At 46.7% G+C, this 20,752-nt stretch overlaps 3 protein-coding genes across 19 annotated transcripts in view; 1 reads left to right on the plus strand and 2 right to left on the minus strand.

The window, feature by feature from the left end:
* The window catches only part of LOC105701173 (trypsin-1), an 88,512-nt gene extending 68,283 nt beyond the window's left edge, over window positions 1-20,229 (minus strand). For 12 of the 17 annotated variants that reach the window (XM_012427653.2, XM_012427646.2, XM_012427658.2 and 9 more), the window contains exon 1: window positions 19,536-19,649. The gene's annotated coding sequence lies outside the window, so the exon portion shown is untranslated. Of the gene's footprint in view, window positions 1-5,511; window positions 5,627-19,535 lie in introns of those variants that run through there. The other 5 variants (XM_012427649.1, XM_012427648.1, XM_012427647.1 and 2 more) reach the window with 5 other exon arrangements.
* On the minus strand, window positions 215-19,615 carry LOC105701178 (trypsin-1). The gene is made up of 2 exons (XM_012427671.1): window positions 19,536-19,615; window positions 215-1,043 (listed from the first exon to the last, which is right to left on the minus strand). The coding sequence occupies exon 2, from the start codon at window positions 1,015-1,017 to the stop codon at window positions 301-303; it is 717 nt and encodes a 238-aa protein (XP_012283094.1). The 5' UTR covers window positions 1,018-1,043; window positions 19,536-19,615; the 3' UTR covers window positions 215-300.
* Window positions 4,786-6,195, plus strand: LOC105701176 (trypsin-2). The gene is made up of 2 exons (XM_012427670.1): window positions 4,786-4,836; window positions 5,426-6,195. Exons 1-2 carry the CDS (start codon window positions 4,791-4,793, stop codon window positions 6,157-6,159), a joined length of 780 nt encoding a protein of 259 aa, XP_012283093.1. The 5' UTR covers window positions 4,786-4,790; the 3' UTR covers window positions 6,160-6,195.
* Window positions 20,230-20,752: the final 523 nt, after the last annotated feature.

Below are 20,752 nucleotides of genomic sequence, written 5' to 3' on the forward strand. Positions count from 1 at the left end.
CCATGGGGTACATTTTACTTCTGTACGAACCCCTGATATCGCGTATCATCTCTTCCACCAACAACCCAACCAGCGGACCAATCACTATACAATACTTGTGTAAACGAAACAACTTTATTTCAACAATTTGAACAACTTAAAAAATCCACAATAACTCGATTTCAATATCTACAAGAACGTGAACACAAGGATATGGTTCCAGGTCAAGGTGCGCGAAGAATTCACAAGGTTGTCAGCGAGAACCAACGTTGCATTGTTAAGGGTCGTGGAAGTTGCCAGAGAGCCAAAGGAAGGGTCCATTTAAATTCCGGATTTCTGATGGATCCAGTCTCGATAAGAGGCGACCTCGGTGTAGACACCAGGCCACCCAGGTCTGGCGCAGCCATTGCCCCAGGATACCACCCCGGCAAGACGACCATTGATGGCAAGGGGACCACCGGAGTCACCCTGGCAAGAATCTTTTCCACCCTCAGGGTAGGCAGCGCAGATCTGGCCTGCAGGGAGTCCTCCAAATGTCCTGTAAGCTTCGTTGCACTTCTCCTTGGAGATGATGGGCACCTGAACGGTCTGCAAGACGGAGGATGTGGGGCCACCCTGGGTGATGGCTCCCCATCCGGTGATGGTGGAGTAGGCCCCAACTTTGGCCTCCTCGTCTTTTTCATACAGAGGAATTGTCTGGCGGGTGCTGTCCAGCGCCAATGGCTCCTTCAAGCGAAGCAAGGCCACGTCGTTCTCGGGCACGCTGTAGGCGTTCATTAAGTACTCCTCGTGGACGATCACTTCCTCGACTCCGTGGAGAGAGCCTCCAGATTGCTCGTGGACGGACCCGGCTCGGACCTGCAGCAGTTTAGTGGAGTAGCCCATGCAATGGGCAGCCGACAGGATCCATTGGTCGCTGATGATGGTGCCTCCGCAGAGGTAGATTCCATTCACCTGGAGCACCACCTGGTAGGGCACGTCCTCGATGGTCGTTTCCGTTCCTCCCACTATACGTCCCCCGGGACTCAGTGGGGACATCCGTCGCAGACCTCGGATTGGCTCGCCTAGGATGTGCAAGTTGCGATTACACGATTTGCCAAGTGCTATCGAGCTACACACGGAGTTCGAGCCGACGAAGCCAAACTTGAAGATTCGATTGATGCCTCGCGTCGCCTACCAGGGAGTCAGATAACGAACCCTTTGAGGATTTAAGCGAACACGGTTATCATCCCGTTGCCGAAGTTAGGGTGACTTCGTTACCTTTACAAAAACGTCGCAAATAGCCGCGATCTGATTCGCCCCCCGTTTCTAATCACAGATATTCAGGATTAGATCGGAATCCCCCAAGCTCCATCGGGTGTCACATGGAACGCGGCATCGCATCATGGATGTCAAACCAATCGGAGCTGCGCTTAATCTCACGCATGACTTCCATCATAGTTCTGATTGGTTTTTGATCCTCGACGCGTTGACGCACCGCGCTAGGTGTGACTCTCGGCCCCAACCTTCCTCGCCGTACTTCTAATTCCTTATTGACCGTCCTTTCGCGTTTCCATTTAAGTGGGACCGATTCGAGATGCAAAGGGTCGAATGGAGATCACTTGGGTAGCGGAAACTGGGAAATGAATCGTTCGATCAGGGCGGAAATCGTGATTTCACTCACCAACGGCGAGGACCACCAGAGCGGACAGCACCAGACACTTGATCATCTTCGTTCCTGCTGGTCCGAACAACTCGTAGCGTTTGTTAGATACTCGGACATTTATATCAGAATTAGCGAGGCCAATCGAGTGATCTAGGAGAGGCTTAATCCCTTTTCGAGATATTACTCCGAAATATGTGCACGCTCGACCGACCATCCGGGGCGCTGATAGAGGAAGACACGAAATCAGCCTAAGAAATAATCAACGTCTAATCCCACTGGGATTCTCCACCGTGCTCGATCAACGATATCGCATTTCCGCACGTACCTGACATTAGCTAATCCATCGTGCCTCGCACATTTCACTCGATTTTTCACATTTCACGATTGAAAGTATTCGGCAATCAGGCATCGATACGCGACATGTCTGACACGTGTCGGGTGTTGCCGAAATACTTGAGCGTCACGATTGATATCATTTGTTCGATCCTCCCTTCGTCGATTGCAAAAAACGAAAATCTTGTCACTCCTCGTTTTCGGGAAAGATGAACGAAGAGAACCCACGTCGATAGTATCTCGCACCAAATGCATATCCATTTCTACCTCGAGATTGAGGACGTTTTAATTTACAGAAAATACTCTCGGGTGGACGTATAGAACTTCATGCGGAGTTTAATGTAAGGATTAAGATGACAGAGTTTCGCACCAAGTATTGGTCAGTATGAAATGTAAATTTTCCGTTGTTCGGTCCGTCTGATGTACGAGCAAAGGGCGAAACGTGTTCTTGTTAGAAACGGAAACATCATAAGTCATAAAAGTATGATTTTCTCCCGAATATCGATATATGGGGAACAGCGAAAGGGTTAAACGAAATTCTAAACGACGTCGAACAGAAAATTCATGCGTCTATTCGTGAGCGAGAAATGGCTCCCCTTTTCTGAGTAGAAATTCCGCGCCGTTTTCAAGCGATCGATCAAATGGCGATAACATCCCAAAGGTTCTTTGATAACCTTATCGGTTTCCCAAATCTGTCCGCGAACTTGAAGGATCCCGTCTTCGTAAAATCGAAAGTCGATCGGTCTCTCGGGATAGAGAACCAAAAATTCCTGAACTCGTAAACACGAAAAGCAGTTCGCAAGTCTCGGTAGCTATCAAAGTGTCGCGGGTGGGCCTGAAAAGGCTTCGAAAAAGGTTTCAAAGTAAACTAATCTTGCAGCGTCGGGTAAAAAAGGTGTTTCGATTTGCGAGGGCGTCAAATTTCGAAGTTCCGGGGAGCTCGCCACGGTCCATCAGCCTCGGTGCCCGAGATAAGTCGGATCGATCGAATATTTCCGATTTGAATTATTGGGCCCGCTGGAGCGCGGCCCCCGAGGGGCAGAAAAACAGCCGCAGAAGCTCCCGAGCGGAATTATCCCCCGAGCTTTTCCGCGAGCGCTTCCGCCGCGGAATTACCCTCGTTCCCGTAAACGCTCCGATTGGTTTCCGCGTACCCCAACAGGCCGGAAAAAGAGGACGGACCGCAAAGCGTCGACCGAAGGTGCCCATTGTCTCTTTGACGTGAAATCGAGAATTCTTTCTGGTCACGGAACGGCGATGAAACGATGAAACCACTCTTCGAGATCTCCGCAAACCGAGACTGAATTCAAGTCGGAAATTGTCGATCTCGATCGAGCCATTGAATTTTCTTATGATTATTCCGTTTGCCAGGAGAAATTTCAGTCTCTTACTTAGTTGACTAAGAAGCTCGGAGCTCATTTCTCTCGTTAGAACCTCGAAGTCCTCGGAACAATTGAATTTAATCGGAGCTTCAGAAATCTCAAAATAGAATGGTTACTCCATTTTATACAATAAATTACACCTGAACAGTTTCAAACTGCTAATATTTGGAGAAAGACGGAGTAGAATCTAATTGGATGAAAATTTTCATCTCGAACGAACCGTAAATCTGATAAAGGAAGTTTGCTGCAAACTGTGCTCTAATTTTAACATTTATTAATGTAACGCCGATATGATAACATCGGTTTTAGACGATGCAAGTGACCGTCTCTCGATCCGAAGGGAACAATCGATACTGTCTGCTCCGATATCAAGTGCATGAAGACACCGTCGAGAGCTGTCCGACATACTCGGTACATTGAACGCCGTTTTCTGATAAGATTTGTCAATGAAAACGGGATCGATGTCTTGGGTTCAAGTGCACTCAGCGGTCGGAAAAAGAGAAAATGATGGACAATCTGCACGTGACTCGCCGCGTGAAAAGTGAATTTCCCGAAGAAATTACTTTTCCGGCGAGAGAACTTTTGGTGAGACGCCACACAATGCACGAGACAATGCAAACGACCGAATAAAACAATGTATGTTGACGTAGGAAAACTGTCTAATTCCCCGTGAGGAAATCCGTTCCCTCCAGGGGACAGCTTTTTAAGCCCTTGGCATAACGCAAATATTTGGATGAAAAATCGAAGCGCGACTCAGCCGTCCTCGAGGTTTTCCGATTTCCTCAGAATTTTCCAGGCCACCGGCGGAATACAAATATTTATGTCATCCTCGATATCTTTCCGGGAACAGGGAAAACCGAGAACGCAAACTCTCGAACGGCCCAAGATTCGCCGGCAAGATTTTTCAACCTACGATTCGTCAAGAGGAAGTGGGAAAGCACTTTTTTAGTTCGAGTGGTCCCGATAGGGAAAACCAGCCTCTTAACACAGATCGATAAAATCGTAAATCATTATCATACGTCTATTAACCGAAACTCTTGGCTTGCGTAACGCCGACAAACCCCGACGATCGAGTCCCGATACCGCCGTAAATCTCGAAGAAACCCAAACTGCGCACAAACCGTCTACTCTAAGGTCGCACGAAGAGATTATCCAGGACGGATTTATCACATCGATCACTGGTGGATAGTAGAAATAATATTTCCGATATCGCGGCATGCACGGTAGGCCTCCGTGAGATTAGGAATGCGCGAGCTCAATCTCGAACATTAAAAGTCCCTCCGGTGCGTCACTTCTTCACCGATAAAGTCCTCCCACAGACGGTTTGGGGAGGGTGGCGGAAGGGGGACCTAGAGATCCGATTGCTGATCTATTTTATTAATCGCTCGCCCGGTCTCGTATAAATATTGGGAAGCTTCGGTAGCAAGGCAAGTAGTAGATTGGGAGCGAAGATGTTCAAGTGCCTGGTAATCGCCGTCCTCGTGGCAGTCGCCTCGGGTGAGTATCTGCGAAACTGAATCCGTCGACCCCCCGAAAAGCTTTTCCAATTCTTCTAATTGCACGAATTTTAGACGCAATTGCCAAAAGTTCGCACGAAAGTTGGACGCAATTGCTAAAAGTGCGCACGAAAGTTGGACGCAATTGCCAAAAGTCTAGTCAAGTCCATCCTGAAGGAAATAGCACTTTCTATAGAAAAAAAAAAGATCGTGAAAACCAGACTTCTACTTTCTATAATCGATAAAATAAACTGCCTGTATTAGGTTGGAATTAAACCCAACATTCTATCCAAAAAGGATGATGACAATTTCCTCTGAATTTTCACTAGTTGCTGCCAACTTTGAACAAGACATTTCAATGATAAAATCATATTCGCTCGATCGAAAATTATCATTTGACTTGCGACGTCGATGGTACATACATAATCGATTTCGCTGGTCCCAAGGAATTTCTCTAACAAGGAACGTTTAGAATGGAAAGTTAATTTCCCGCTCAATGTACGGGTTCCGTACTCGAGGTTTACTTAGGCCTTCGCGAGTGTTCGCTGGGAGTTAAGTGGAGATTCATTGGGGATTTCATGGTTTCGCAGGCGACCCGCTTCTGCGCTGGAACCGCCTGAGCCCGACTGGGCGCATCGTTGGTGGCTCCGATGCCAACATCGAGGACGTGCCTTACCAGGTGAGCCTGCAGATCTCAGGCTTCGCCTTTTGCGGGGGCACCATCATCGCCGAGAACTGGGTCGTCACGGCGGCGCATTGCGTGGGATACCCCACAAACTTGGTGAAGGTCCGTGCCGGATCCACCCACTCCAACGCCGGAGGATCCCTCCACGGGGTCGCCGATGTCATCGTCCACGAGGATTACGGCAGCACTCCCTACGGCACCCCGATCAACGACATCGCCCTGATGAAGCTGGCTACTCCCTTCGAGCTGGACGTCACCCGCAAGGCCATCCCCCTGTACGAGGAGAACGAGGAGGCCGAAGTAGGAGCCTACTCCACCATCACCGGATGGGGCACCAAGGCGCAGGGCGGCAGCACTACCACCGTTCTACAGACAGTCCAGGTGCCCATCATCTCCAAGGCCGACTGCAGCAAGGCCTACAAGGGCTTAGGAGGACTGCCCAATGGCCAGATCTGCGCCGCCTTCCCCGAGGGTGGAAAGGACGCCTGCCAGGGTGACTCCGGCGGCCCCCTCGCCATCAATGGCCGCCTCGCCGGCGTCGTCTCCTGGGGCAACGGATGTGCCCAGCCCGGATATCCTGGAGTTTACACGGAGGTCGCCTTCTTCAGGTCCTGGATCAAGGAAAAGTCTGGACTGTAAACGGATCCCCTATCTCGTCCTCGCTCTCATTCTGGACCCCAACTCGACGATGGCGATAGTGAGTCTACTCGGCTCGGTCGTCGGAATTCCTATTAATAAACGTATTTAATTATCGATCTGTGGCTTCTTTGTTTTCCCTTCCTTCTTCGCGCCGATTCCGCGTTGGCTTTTCTTCGTCTTTCCGTTGTTTATTTCTATTCTTTCCACGAGGGATGTGCAACCATTTGACAATGACTATTGCTGCAGCAATCGATGAGACGCGGATTATAACTTTTATATGAACCAATCGATTCGTAATCTCGTGGCAATAGATATGGGAAGTGGTCTCGTGAATGTCATTTTTACAATATCCATATGGAAACTTCAATCAGTCCTGCCCTGGAATTGGCGGAATTCGAAAATCGGCCACAACCTGCGCTCTATCGGCGATTAAAAGTCGCGTATTTCTTGCGGATTTGGCAAAAAATGTCGGGTGCGTCCCGATGGCAAACCAGGCATTTGCGGCCATTTCACTCATGAAATTTCTCAAGTGCCCAACAAATGCCTATTTTCTCTTCTAGATGCACAATACACTATTCTAGGAAAGTACAGGTGGCGGTGATCAGTCCGATTGAATGGTTTGGGTCACGCGAATGCGCTCATAGAGAAGCGTAAACAGGTCCAGAGATCCAGATTGGAAGTACGGGCTGAGCTTTCTTGCGAACACTTCGAGCTCGTCTGTAAAGCTCTTCTCGTAGCAAACGCTCCAATTGTTCCCATTGTGCTCCGGCGAGCCGGAAAAACGAAAAGGAGCGGAAAACCGCCACGATAAAAAAATATTCGTTGTCTTTTTACCGCTTGGTCGGGAATTTCCCCTCTCGACCTGCTCTTGTCATGTCATATCCGTGGATAGTACGACTCGAATTCCGGAAATTTTTACAATGTTCAGAAAAAGACTTTAAAAAAAAAATCACCGTTTCCATTTTGAGCTTCATCTCCCGTTCGATATTTTCAAGGTTTATGGGGATACTGCTCGAGAACCCTAGTACATACACTGTACAAACGTAATCAAGACTAAAGAGGGTTCCGAATGAAGTGGGGTCCTTTTTTAAAGCGACGCATGAATTAATTATTCGGGCTTCACTCGATGGATTCAAATATTCAATCCTCCGAAGGTTGGATTTCGAAGAGCCATTTTCAGAATCTTTTCTTATTGGGAAATTGATTAAGTGACAAGCTTTCATAAAACGTTCCACCGAAATCCCTTTATTGATACGGATCGTCTAGCAATGGAAATCATGAAAGGACTCAGTTTTTCAAAAATCTTTTGGAAAAAAACTCGAGCGATCGAAGTACTCCAAAGTAATAAGCACACGGAAGTATGAAACCAGATGATTCTTCTTTTTTCACTTTTCATATCCGGGTTAATTCTCAAGCACTTGAGAAAGGAAAACACGGAAAAGGTGGAATTCAAAAAAACGTTAGCAAGTCAAATGTTGCGAAAGCCCGGAGAAGCCATCTTAATACGAAAAACTTTCCTCATGTATCCAACTTCGGAACTCCTCGGAGTTTCCACTTCTTCCAATCTCGGCACTGGAGTTAATTCTCCCGATTTTCCCCTCAAAGAATTCCGAAGTTTAACCTTTTAACGTTCCGACATGAAAGGTAAGGATTTTTCGAAATTTCCTTGTTCTCGCGAAGTTTACTCAGCTCCCGGTAAAGGAGATTAAAACACTTGCTATGTAAGGCGGGATCTCATTACGATACTTCCTTTTTTCAAGAAGGACAAGTTCAATTAAAATTAATTAAACGTGGTTCTAACAGCTGTTTACAAACTTTATACTACAGTTTGTCCCTACAAAATAACCGCCGCATTATTGAACTACTATTCAGCGGGTCGACAAATTAAGTGGTAATAAATTGTACTAAATAATTCAATGCATGTTTCTTTACAGAAAATTACATTTCAAAGTTTGATGTTTTAGGATCAATCTTATCGTATTTAAATGGCGAAATGTTTTTTTTTCCACTGATAAACTCTATGCTGTAAGACGTTTCATTTATTGCGTCAGCCACGTAATTTCACGAGTTTTCCGAAATCCGTGATAAAGCAAGATAACGTAAAATCAGTAGATCGATTCAGGCACAAGAAGCTCGGATTTCTGAAACCTGGTCAGATCCGATCTCCGTACTTAATCATCTATCATAATTCCGTGGGAGGAATTATCAATCATAAATCCATCCTACGAGCAAGTCCCAAAGTCCTCTCCAAAACTGCGTAGTTTCGATTAAATGTCATTTTGGAAACAGTTAAACACGCTCCAATGTTAATTCGTAAAACATTCCTCACAATAGATTTACTTGAATAATTATGATAAAATCAAATCAAAGAATAACGGGATTTCCATAAAAAAGTATATAAATTTAACGTTATATTCCTCTCACTAGCCTAACGCGATTCACACAATTTGCTCGAAACGCGCATTTAAAAAATACACCAAATGTGTGGACAACTCGTAAAATTTAATATCGGCATGGAAACTACTCAAAGAAATGTCTAGGATATTTCTTAAATCTTCATTAAACGTCTAATTCTTGAAGTTCGGCATCTAGCATAAACTCGGAAAAAGGAGTGAGGATCAATTTAAACCGAAGGTAGTTCTTTCTAAAATCCTATCAAAAAACCCCAGAGAGTACGCCCCGCAAACCTAATTGTCGAGAAGCAGTTGCAGCGACTGCCAAACGTCAAAGCGAGGTCTGACGTGAACGTCAACGTCGGCAGCCGGCGTGATTGGACTTCTGCCAGTAAAAGCGAGCTAGTACTCCGTCGTTATTCGTGTCAGCCTTGCGACGGGGATTTTTCACATTTTCCGACTAATTCCGTCGGATATAAAATACTTGAGTCGGCCCTTTAAAAAAAAAAACTGATGAAAAATAAAATCCTGGCAAAAAGACGCAGGCCATGTACTAATCAGCTGATCGATCGACCGAATCGCGGGACCCTAAAATTCGATTGTTTTTATCCAAATCTAAACGCAACCGAACTCGAAGGGGGAACGATCGATCGCAAGGAATCGATTCGATCCTCGAGAGAGCAATTGTACGGACTCTATCGATGTTCAGTCGAATTTTCCTCGGTTTAATTAAACGAAAACGTCAACCTGCCTAACAAATGGCAGCCGAAAAGAGAACGCGTAAAGAGGGTCGCGGAGTCCTCCCAGTTTTCCCAGAGACCGGGGTTGATTGCTAAATCAATGGAAACCCACGTACCCATTAGTTGCGTCAACCCCGCGATGGAGTTCTTACTTTCCGAATAATGGGATCGCGCGGCGCCATTTTTGCTTTCCGAGACCTGCGGAATCGAGGTCTCCCGCTCATCGATCGGCGGAAGTTCGACGAACGAGACCCCGATATATCCCGGCGAAAACTATCACACGTTGAGGCAGCTCGGAGAAATTATTTTTACCCCCGAAGTGCGCCGGTCAATCGACGCTTCGACGGGGAGGCGATCGATGTCCGAGAAGGCGAACAATCGCCTGATCGATATCGGAAATTGTCACTCGTTCGAAACGGAACCGCTGACACCTCGACCCCACATTTACGACACTTTGGCCCAATTGCACCGACCGCAATTAGCATAAAATCTCTTGACGGTGATTATGTTAATTTCGGGTTCGTGAAAATACACCGACGGTATTAACTCTAGGTTTAAAATCCGCTGTTAGGTAAACCCAGAAAATCGGGCGATCACCTCTGATCACGCGTTAAAGTCTCCTGAAGAATGGATTTGAATTTTAGTGCAATCAGCCCTTATAGAGTCCTCTCTTTGGCCACCATTTTTAAAAGTAAAGCGGTTCCCAGAAATGACGGCAATTCCTCTGAAACTGGGTCGATATCGGCACAGTTTCCTGCCGGAGACTCTTCGGCTAAAAATTTGATAGCCTTAAACCCCAATTTCCCGGCGAAGGTACCAGCTGCGAAATTTCGCGCTTCCTCGCGGCATTGTATCAAGCTCGTAGACAAAAACACCCTTTTCTCTCCCCCGTTTCGCCCTATGTAGGTTAACGTTTCCTCGAGTGGATTTCTTGCCAATTACTAGACAAGGGTTCTTGCCAAGTTCGTGATCGCACGCATCGATTTTGTCCTACTCGAAGTCTGCTCGACTTCCCTCCACTTCCGTTTCCTGGTTCCGACAATCACGACCAAACCGGAAGCGGAGTCAGCATCCGACGATGGGAAAAGACACCCGTCTCGAATTACAAAGAGTCGACATCTCCTTGAAATTGCCCACTGCTTTCCAAAAGAAACCGGAACCCCAATAAATAAAAATCCGGCTGATCGAAACCTATCCGGCTAATGTAAATCGATGAAGCGATTCGATTTTGTTTAAAAATGATACATGCAATTACCGAAATATAACCATAATCTCCCTTCATTGCGTTAAACAATACACGTGGTTACCAGCTACATGCACCGCTTTGATTTTTAGGCGTTAAAATATTTTTGGCGAGCGGCGTGATTACACGCGTAAATCCGATTGCAGATAATTCCAGGAAATTTCCGACATTACGATATTTTGTTGAAATTCCCCTCCCCACGTCGCGCTATCACAGTGTACACGCAATGAATAATCAAGGATTAATTCCCTGTCCTGCATAGCTCTTCGCAAATCGAAAACCTAAAAACAGAAACCCCGCAAATCGGATTTAAATTTGGTTTAATGAGTGTCTACAATTACCTTGATGTGGCCATAGTCCCCTTCCATTATACTTAACGATACATGTGATTATGAGCTATATGCACAGCTTTGGTTTTTCGGCTCTGCAGTGTTTCCGACAAACAGAGTAATTACACGCGTAAATACCATTGCGGCGTTTCGGTTTTCCGAAATTCCGGTATTTCATTGAAAGTTTCCCCGCACGTCTCGCTCTCTGTCGCGATGTGCGCGTAACGAGTAATTAACGAGTAATCCCCTGTCCTGAACGGCACTTCGGTGCAACAAGACCGGGATCATGCGCTCGTGCGCAAGCGACCTCGCGTTGCAGATGCACGCAGGTGCATGTGCAGCGCAGCAGGGGACGGTACTCTCGAACGGGGTCGGTAAAATTTAATTAATTTCGCCATAGCACGTGTAAACGTTAAATATTCGAGGACTCGAAGATCTCTTAGCCATCCCAATCGTACGCCTCGTGGGCTTTCGTACTCCAATCGCGCGACAACCCCTTTCGAGGCTGCACGTCGAGATACAAATGCCCTCAATATCGCCCTCCATAAACCGTTCCAAATACCGATAAGGCATTTACACGGTATCAGCCGAGGTGATAAAAAGGCCGACGCGTCACCTCGGGCGTAAAATCATTTCCTGAAAATTTCTCGCATAAACGAGCGAAGGTACGCGCCCTCGGACTCGGCAACCCTTCGCGCCGAATAAAGTAAAGCCTCCCGTAGTTGCATTTATCGGATGCCATAAATATTTAACATTGTCCGTCCGCATTTTTATCCCCAACAGTTTCGCCCGCCCCCGCGAGACGACTCTTCGCGCATCCCCCTTTAGGGTCGTATTTCACGGGTCAGAAGGGAAAAAGGAATGAAGGAAACCGGAAAACGAGGCGGACTCTTCCGGGGAGGGGAAAACAAAAATCTTGCAAAATGATGCATGCCCACGTGGGCGGCTCATTTTTTACTCTCAGTTTCCTGGGGAAGGGGAAAAAAAGAAATGTGGGGCTTAAATTAACACCGGACTGACTCTACGTACGAGCGCGTCCGTTCGTTTGGTTTTACCAGTGAATCAGGATTACGAATAGCTCCGTGAATTTGACCGTGGGTTGACGTAACAATTATATACTACACGATATGCGATATTATCTAACGCCGTATCAGATACTTCGTAACGAATACCGAATAAAGTGTCGATCAGTGTCGATATAAACGTGGCTGGGCTTATCGTGGAAACTCCGCATTTTTAGATACTATCTAGGGCCACCGGTAATTTTACAAAAGCAAGGTTAAAGCATGAGACGATGCATCGCGAGATAATTAACCATCCCCGGCTAACATTGGCCATTACGAATGCTGAATAAAGTGTCGATCAGTGCCGATGTAAACGTGGCTGGGTTATCGTTGATACTCGGTACTTTTATGCACTATCTAGAGCCATCGATAATTTGACAAAGGCAGGGTTAAAGCGATGCGACGATACGTCGCGAGATAATTAACTACCCATGGCCATCCTTGGCCATTAAGGATTGATCAACTTCAAAGACAGCTTCGAGTTGAACTTCAGTCCACCTCACTTCCCAGAGGAGTTAACCCTTTAGAGGCCCGACGTCTAAGCGACACGCAAAGGGTCAACATTAATCACGTTCCCCTCCAGATACATGATATGGTATCAAGAGTTATTCAGGTACATAGCTCCGGCGTGTACCGATTCATCTTCCACGTTCCTTTTCTTTGTGTCCCCTTCTAAGGAAACTGGAAACGAATTTCTACCCTTTCAGATCGAAGGAAATCGATGATCGAGGAATCTTTATTAACCCAGCAGCCTAGGTGGACCAAAATATTTCTCTTTTAAACGTGACAACGATTAAGTGGTTATGCATAGGTACGACCCTCTGATGTCATACATTTAAACCGACTCAACACGTTGTGCCAAAATGTCACCCAAGTGAGCTAGAAGTTGGCTCGATTAGCATACGTCAACCGAGATGAACCCTGGTCTCGAGCCGGTCAACTTCGGAGTCAACCGCGACTTTAACTCGGAGAATCTCCCAGAGGGAAGGAGATCCGATGAATTAACGTCGATATCGTCTCGTTAGTCAAAGTTCTACAGCGTGGTGGAAAATCGATGAGCCCACGACCATTTAGGGACTCCATTTAGGAGGCATCGCAGCGTGGAGTGGATATTAATCCCGGAATGAGAATTCAATATATAATAAGGAGGGCTCGAGTGCCTAACTAGTTTCCCTAGAATATAGGAAGGATCCGGCCCAATCCTGTCACCAATAAAAAACTAATAAAAAAGTATAAAGTAGAGCTTTAAAAACTCCCTTATAAAACAGTACGCGTGAATTCGCATATTACAAAAGGACCTCATTTCGGAAAGTGAAACATTTTCTTTTCTCTACTCTTTCTTTACACAAAGTCGTCGAACGACGCTTTTGTTAATGCTCCACCCATGGTCACATACCTCAAATATTTAAACTGAATTCTTCACAGTTTACAATGCATGCGACGAGTTTACCTAAGTGAAAAAAGAAATAAAGAAACATGGACCACTTGATAGAAATGATGATTTCATGTAGGATTTTGCATCGGGTCCTTCTGGGTGACTCGACGACTCAAATCTTGTACGCGAAGTCGCTAAACGACTCTCTTGTTCCTCGTTAATGCTACGACTAACGAGAAGGCTTTGGTGCTCGGCGGAATAATTTCACGTTTCGTTTTCCCCTCGTTAGGGTGCTCTGAAGTCGAAGACCAGGGTGCAGGACTCGGAAGACCTGGACTCGAGTAACGCGTTTTCCCGACCCGAGTAATGCATTTCCCCACGCAGCTTCCTCGTAAGTGGAGCTAACAATAGACACGCTCGCGTTTCCGTCGACGCGGAACGCGGAATCGCGAAACGCGGTGCGGTGGACAATCCATCGCACCTCTCTATTTATAATCCGCACCGCGTTATAATTGTACCAACGAGGTAGGAACTCGACGTGCCTTGAAAGTGCCAAACACAGCGGCCATTTTTCGTATTCCACTTCCTGCCGAATGAGCTGCAATTCGCATTTACGAAAGGACATCCCCTGAATCCGCAAGATCTCTTTTCCTAGCTTATTACACACGGCATACCGGTCATTTCGCAACTCGAGATGATTTTAGGCTCCACGAATTCCGCGCATCGTCGAGCACAGCGAAATCTGGATTTCATGGAGAATCCCGATATTTTCCGCGATGGAAGGAAATACCGGAAGTGAAAGCACGAGAAAGGGATTTTTTCATTGGCGAGAAAGGTCCTTCCGATGCCGCATAATTTTTTTCATTCAAGTTTCAGAGGCACGAATAGAGATCGCGTCACGACGAGGTAAACCCGGCGTAATTTCGTAACGTCTTGCAAAACGATTATGCACCTGCATTTTGGAGTTGCATGCATTGAATCGATTTTGCAGTTGCATTTTAGAAGTTTTTTCTAATATGACATATGTTCTGTATCGCGGGGTTTAAAGCACCTTTCCAGGGGGCTGATCATTCCACAGGATACTAGATGATAATGGACGTTTACTTCCCACCAGGTTTTCGAATCCGGTAAAGTGGAGGGACCGAAATAACAAGGAAAGTGTGGAGAGCAAGCAAAAGTAAATGCAGAGAGCCTTTGTAGAATAGTTACTCGTCCCTCGAATCGGAAGTTCGACCCGGACAGAGCACCGTGGAAAGGGAAGTGCAATTTCCCGACATTTTAAAGCCGAACGGAGGAAAGGTCGAAAATCGAAAGCGGAAATGGAGGTGAAGGAAACAAGAGTATCTAATAATCTCATTTATGTGCAGATACTTGGGTTAAGGATGGAACGGGAGAAGACACTCGCAAGGGTGGAGATGTCGTTTCCGGGGTCTCCGATAAAGATGGAGAATGCAAATGACAAGAAATGCATAGAGAACGAGGGAACTAAGCGAACTGGCAGATGTTCATGCATTCGATAATCTTCGCTCGAATCGAAATATCGAACACAGTGGGGAGACCACAGACATAAAATATCTCCTTGGAGGCGTAAAAACGAGGGAAAAGAATAGAAACGATATAGAAGGCGTTAAAGTGTGGAGTGAAATACGAAAGAATGGTTCGACAATTGATAGGTCTCTCCAGAATCGAAATACCGAACGCAGAGAGACCGTTCCTTCCCGTCCAAGAATTATTTCTTGCACGTTTAAAGGCGAGGAGAGATTACGAAAATAATGCAAAAGAAGAAAAGTATGAGCGAGAATGGCCGTACGGTGGATCGATATCATCTCAAATTGGAAATATTCATTAGGGGGCGCAATCAATTTTCAAGACCCTTTTTCGCGAACTTCTAACCCCCCGATAGTTGCACTTGCACGTGAACAATTATATCAGCGACCCAGTTAGTTGAAATCCAAACGAGGTCGCATTAAATAAATGCACCACGCGTACGTCCCTCTTGCAGCATGTCTGCGCTATTTTTTTTTTACACCGTTTCGATTGATTTCACTTAATTGGCCATTACACGGTTTTGTTCTCCCCCGGTTATTATTCACGAATCTTTTGTCTCGCAGTCCGGCGTTTATCCCGCCGCGTTGTGTGCCGATTAACGCTTTAATTAGTTCGCAAACAATTGACTTAGGCTCAATAAGAACAATCCGGAGGAAAATTATAATTGCAATCGGAATTTCGAGCCTATCGATACCGTACGATCAATAGTCTGCCCGCCGATGGCAACCAATTGCTGCCATGAACAACAGATCGGCTAATTAGATTATTCCGGCAGGAAAATGCGATAATAACCTAACACGGAAAAGATATTACTTTTATACACCGGCGCATAAAGAGTCTCGTTTAAATCGATAAGATGGAAACGACCATTGTAATTCCACCCCTGCGTGTATACTCGTCCAGCACGAATAGCCATGACAAAGGTGCAACACGTAAAAAGAGTGCAAACTGCATCAGAAGAGTCGGGCTATACGCATCCCCATATAATACCCACTTTCCTCTTTTTTTTTTTTTTTTTTTAATACATAATGCGCCGCCGCCTACGATAAGTACGTAGAGTAAATCAACCCAAGAATGCACACATTTCTATGGGGACACGCAACGTAAAATTGTGTCAACGCTAACGAATTGATAAAATTAAAAAAGGCATACACGAGAAACCCGATGTATATTTAATTTCATTAGTTTTGTAGATATCGCTGGTCTCTACACTGAGCGAAAAACATCAATTTCTGTAAAGAAAGAATCTTTGCGACAGTGAAATTATTTACATGGCATTGTCAACGAAGTAAATTGGCTGGAGAAAAATATAAATTCAGCGCGAAAAAGTGCATGCTCAAGGCGCAAGTAGACGTCGCGATTCATGAAAATGGTCCTTCAACCCGGACTTTCTTTTTAAACAGGGACTCTTGCGGCGAATGTTTACTTGCCATCGTCAACGAAATAAATTGGCGGGAGAGAAATATAAAAGTCTTGGGGAAAATATGCGTCGAGAAGTGCAACGCGCAAGTAGAACGTCGCGATCCATGAAAATGGCCCTTCAGTCCAGACTTTCAATTTAAAAAAGAATTCTTCCGACAAATGTTTACTTGCTATCCCCAGAGAAGTACATTTGCGGGCGAAAAATATAAAGGACTTGGAAAAAAATTTCCCGTCGAGAAGTGCAACGCGCAAGTAGAACGTCGCGATCCATGAAATCGACTCTTTAGCACGGAGAAGCTCGTCAAATCGTCAAGCAGCCAGCGAGTCCGATCGGAAATCCATTGGCAAACGTTCCGAATATTCGGCAATTAAAGCTCGCAGTAGATCAACGACACCTCGGACAATGCCGAGGGCCGGTCGCCACTTCGGACAAGGTCGATCGTTGCGGTGCAGTCCAAGTGCAACCGGTCGGCACTTTGCAAACGTCGCAGGTGGCGGCCGGAGAGTCGTGCCAAGGCTGCGAACGCGATGTCTGCTGAAACTATATAAGCCAGATCGATCCCCCCAATCGATTCGAGAGGACTTTAATCGGGTCCGTAATAATGAAAGTGGTCTCACAAAAATCTAAAAAAGAAAAAAAAATGAATTCATCCCATACGCTGTGTTGTGTCCATTTAAATTAAAATACCGCGCTAAAATTAGTTCTCCTCCGTCGTTTCCCAACGACGACTAGTTCGAAGATATTCAGGTCCAACTTGTGTAAAATGGAATAACCATTTCATTGAGATTTCTCAAGCTTCGTTTAACTTCGGACCTCTAATAAAAATGATGATCGCTGATCGTGACCTAGATAAGATTGAAATTTCTATCGGCAAAACCGAGCGATCAAATAAAGAGGATTAAGAGGTTAGACTGAAATCGATCATTTCGACTCGGGCTGGCTGGAGGAGTTCGCAATGAATTCCCTGAAACTCGCACAAATTTCCTGAAATTCGCAAAAATTTCTTGAAATTCGCAAAAATTTCCTGAAATTCGCACAAATTTCCTGAAATTCGCAAAAATATCCTGAAATTCACAGAAATTCGTTGAAATTCACTTAAATTTGTCCTGCGTCGAGGCGACGTTCCTCGTCACCGAGGTTGACGTCGGTGTCAATTTTTCAAAATCGAATTTTCGGGTTGAAATCCTGCCCGACGCGGTTCCGCCTCGCCGTTCCCTCCGCGAGCACTCCGAATGGACCCCTTCGATCGGGTCGAACTCGCGGCCTCACCAGAACGCGATTACGCGACGAAAGATACGCTGGAAAATGGGGCGTATTTTGCATAAAGAATAACGCGGGAATGGAGGTCGCAGATAATTCAACCAGCCGGAAAATACCCCGAATCTTTGGAGTACGAGCGAGGGGCATGTATGGGAACGAAGCGTGCATGCATATGGATTTAATGGAACGCCATGATGGACTCCTTTCGAGGCCAATGAGCGCCGGAAAGAGGTGGTTCGATATCGCGCGATCGAACGATTTAACGAAGAAGGATCGCCTTTGTTAATGGAAGGAGCTTCCTGGAGCTCGCGACCTCGAGGACAAAGGACCTATCCAAAGAGGTATTCCGGCAAGAGTAATTCCCTTCCCTTGTGCAAGATCTCGGTACGGAGATTCTAACGACATTTCCGGAGAAAAGGATGTCTTCTCCGCGTAAAACCGAGAAATCGCGTCTAGGTGCGAAATGGGAAACGAGAGCGATAGGGCGGACTAATGCACGAGACTTCAGAAGTGTGGGTTTATAAACGCGTAACAGAACACAGGAGCGATGGGCTTCTTTCCAGGTCACGAGGCATCGGGCAAAATAGATGAATATTACACGAAGGAAGCGAAGTCGATATCAAGGCAGGACTCAGATCGCGACTGATCATCGCGGTTGATAGTCGACGCTTCCTTCCGGACCCCATAAACCGAACTAAATGGCCGATCGAGAAGAGTTCAATGAAAGATGGGTCCCATCAACAAAGGGCATCCCCAATTAACATCCAAGCACGAGATGACCGCCATTGCACCCATTCCATAAAAAATCACAGATAATGAACCTCATCAAAGAGCGTTCCGGAAGGTACTCCAGTATTATTGAGTTTCTTCCGAATTTTAACGCCTCGAATGACCGCGAATTGGCGAAATTCCGCAGACAAAGCAGGCTAAATGGCGAATCCAACCCCGCGTCATCATGGGGAGAGGGGAAAAATCGCATCCAGGATGAAAATGGAGATGCCCCCGGGAGAGTTAGAGGCAGAAGCAATTGTATTTTTTCGTACTATTTTCAACGTCCCGAATAATTGGGAAAGCGCGGAAACGGTATCGATTATCGCAGGGAACACACTCCAGGTTTCCTTTCCACAGCCCCAATGAACCGCACCAAATGATGGACCCATTACTCCGCCCTGGCGAATAATCGGAGTCGTAATCCATGGCGGAAGTGGTGAAACCGGAAATAATGATATCCCTAATAATTATCACGGGGCGTCGATCAATCGATGGAAGTCACTCCGGATAAAGGGTGTTCATTGAGTGCACGCAGAGGGGGTTTCGCCTCAACTTTCCCAATAAATGCAACCAGGACTCCCTCCCCTCCGCCTGGCGTCCTCCTTCTCACTTCTTCTCTATTCCTCCAAACCAGCTCTTACCACTCCTCCGATATCTCATGAATACTTAAAAGAAATCCAACCCTTACTACGAGCTCCCCTCTTGAACTCCACCTGGACGCTTTTTAATACCACCGCTCCTGCTTCATCCCCATCCCTGTAAATGCCACGATAACCTTATCAATACCCGCCTCGACCATCCCCCCAAAGCCGACCTCTCGCATAAATACAATTCCTGTTTAACAATTTCATAACCACACCACCAAGACTGGGTTTCCATATTAACATAGAAACGTTTCTATACCCAAACAGGCCATGAGTCCTGCAAAGAGTATCACAGGTGCGATCAGGATTCTTTTAACCCTTTGGCTACTAAAGCCATGCGACGTTTGGTCCAATGTTGCCTGCACGCATAGATGAATTTCGCCCATACGTCGAAAGAGTTCCGTATCCGAAGGGTTAACCGAGGCTCGCCCACTTATCCCTGGTTCGTTGCGCCATTATAATCGCGATAACATCCGACCGATTCGTTCGGTCGACGCGATAACTCTAAAAGAGGGAAAGAGGGATTCTTCCGTCATATCGGTTACTACCGGTGATAGCGATTTACTACTTAATGCAATAATCGTACCTACTGCGATAAGTCGCACGGGTAGCGGTCGAGTTTCCTCAGGCCTCGCTCATCCTCCGACGCCGCTCACATCCCGCAATCGTAAAAGTCACAGGAACCGCGATAACGATTTACCACTTAATTTAACAGGCGCGGCTAGGCGCGATAAGGCGGCGCGGAAAGTTCATCCTTCACCACCGCTCGTTAATTTTTAACGCCAAAGCAATAGCGGCAACGTTACTACCTCGTTTTGCTTATCACAGCCACCTTGATAAGTCGCCGGGGGCGGACGTGGACCCTTCCCCGTGACTCGTGAGGACGACTTCGTCGCCGCGTCTCTCTACGGAACGTTCCACCGGAGCCGCGACACCGACCTACGATTTTCTAGTTGGCTTGATAAGTCTCATGGGTGCAGCCTCACCGAATCTGCGCAAAATCTCACCTTTCACCGCCGCGAGAGCTCTCACTCCTCCCCCTGGCGAGGCGACGAGGAGACTCGCCGGTCACGGCGACGCGCGCTCGCTATTGGACAGTTTCTCGACTCGCGCGAGCCGCGAGAGATCCTCGAGGGTCGCGGAAATCCGCCGCGGGAATCCTTAAAGCGCCGCCGCGGCCGCGCGGAATCGCGATCGCTAGCGGCCCGGAGCGCGCTCCGCAAGTTGGCCGCGGGTCCGCCGCAGTTCGCTGCAGGTCGCCGCGGTCGGGCAGCGGTTCGCGGCTGTTCGCGGCGAGCGTCACACTGAGCCGCGGGGGTAGTTTCTCGCAGGCGCGACGCCACCGCCACCCTGCGGCGGGAGCGCACACTGACGCCGCGCTTGGCGCGCCAGGAAGCGAACGGGTTGCCGGACTCTCGAGACTCTCGATCTCGACTTCGAGGAATCGAGGTGGTCGGCGAAATCTTATGATATGGAAAAATGGAAAAAATTAAAGTATCGATATACCTCGCCAAGGGTGGAATTGATATAGATACTAATGATACAGATAAAACAACGGGATAATATGCGCACCAAAAGATTGGCGTTTAAGAAGCTTTCGCTAATAATACGATATATTTTAATACTTAACACGCGGTTTATGTTTAAGTATGACATGCGGTAAACGTTATGTATTACGGCGAAGCTTCTCGATAGCACAAGTTATTTTCTGTTTTTTTTTTTTTTTTTCTAGGCAGATGCAAATGTCTCAGACGATAAAAATTGCCGAGCGCCTATGGGCGCTATTAGTATATTACTAGGAAA

The sequence above is a fragment of the Orussus abietinus genome, unplaced genomic scaffold (assembly GCF_000612105.2).
Source record: "Orussus abietinus isolate OABI.00-Male unplaced genomic scaffold, Oabi_2.0 scaffold28, whole genome shotgun sequence".
Taxonomy (NCBI): Eukaryota; Metazoa; Arthropoda; class Insecta; order Hymenoptera; family Orussidae; genus Orussus; species Orussus abietinus.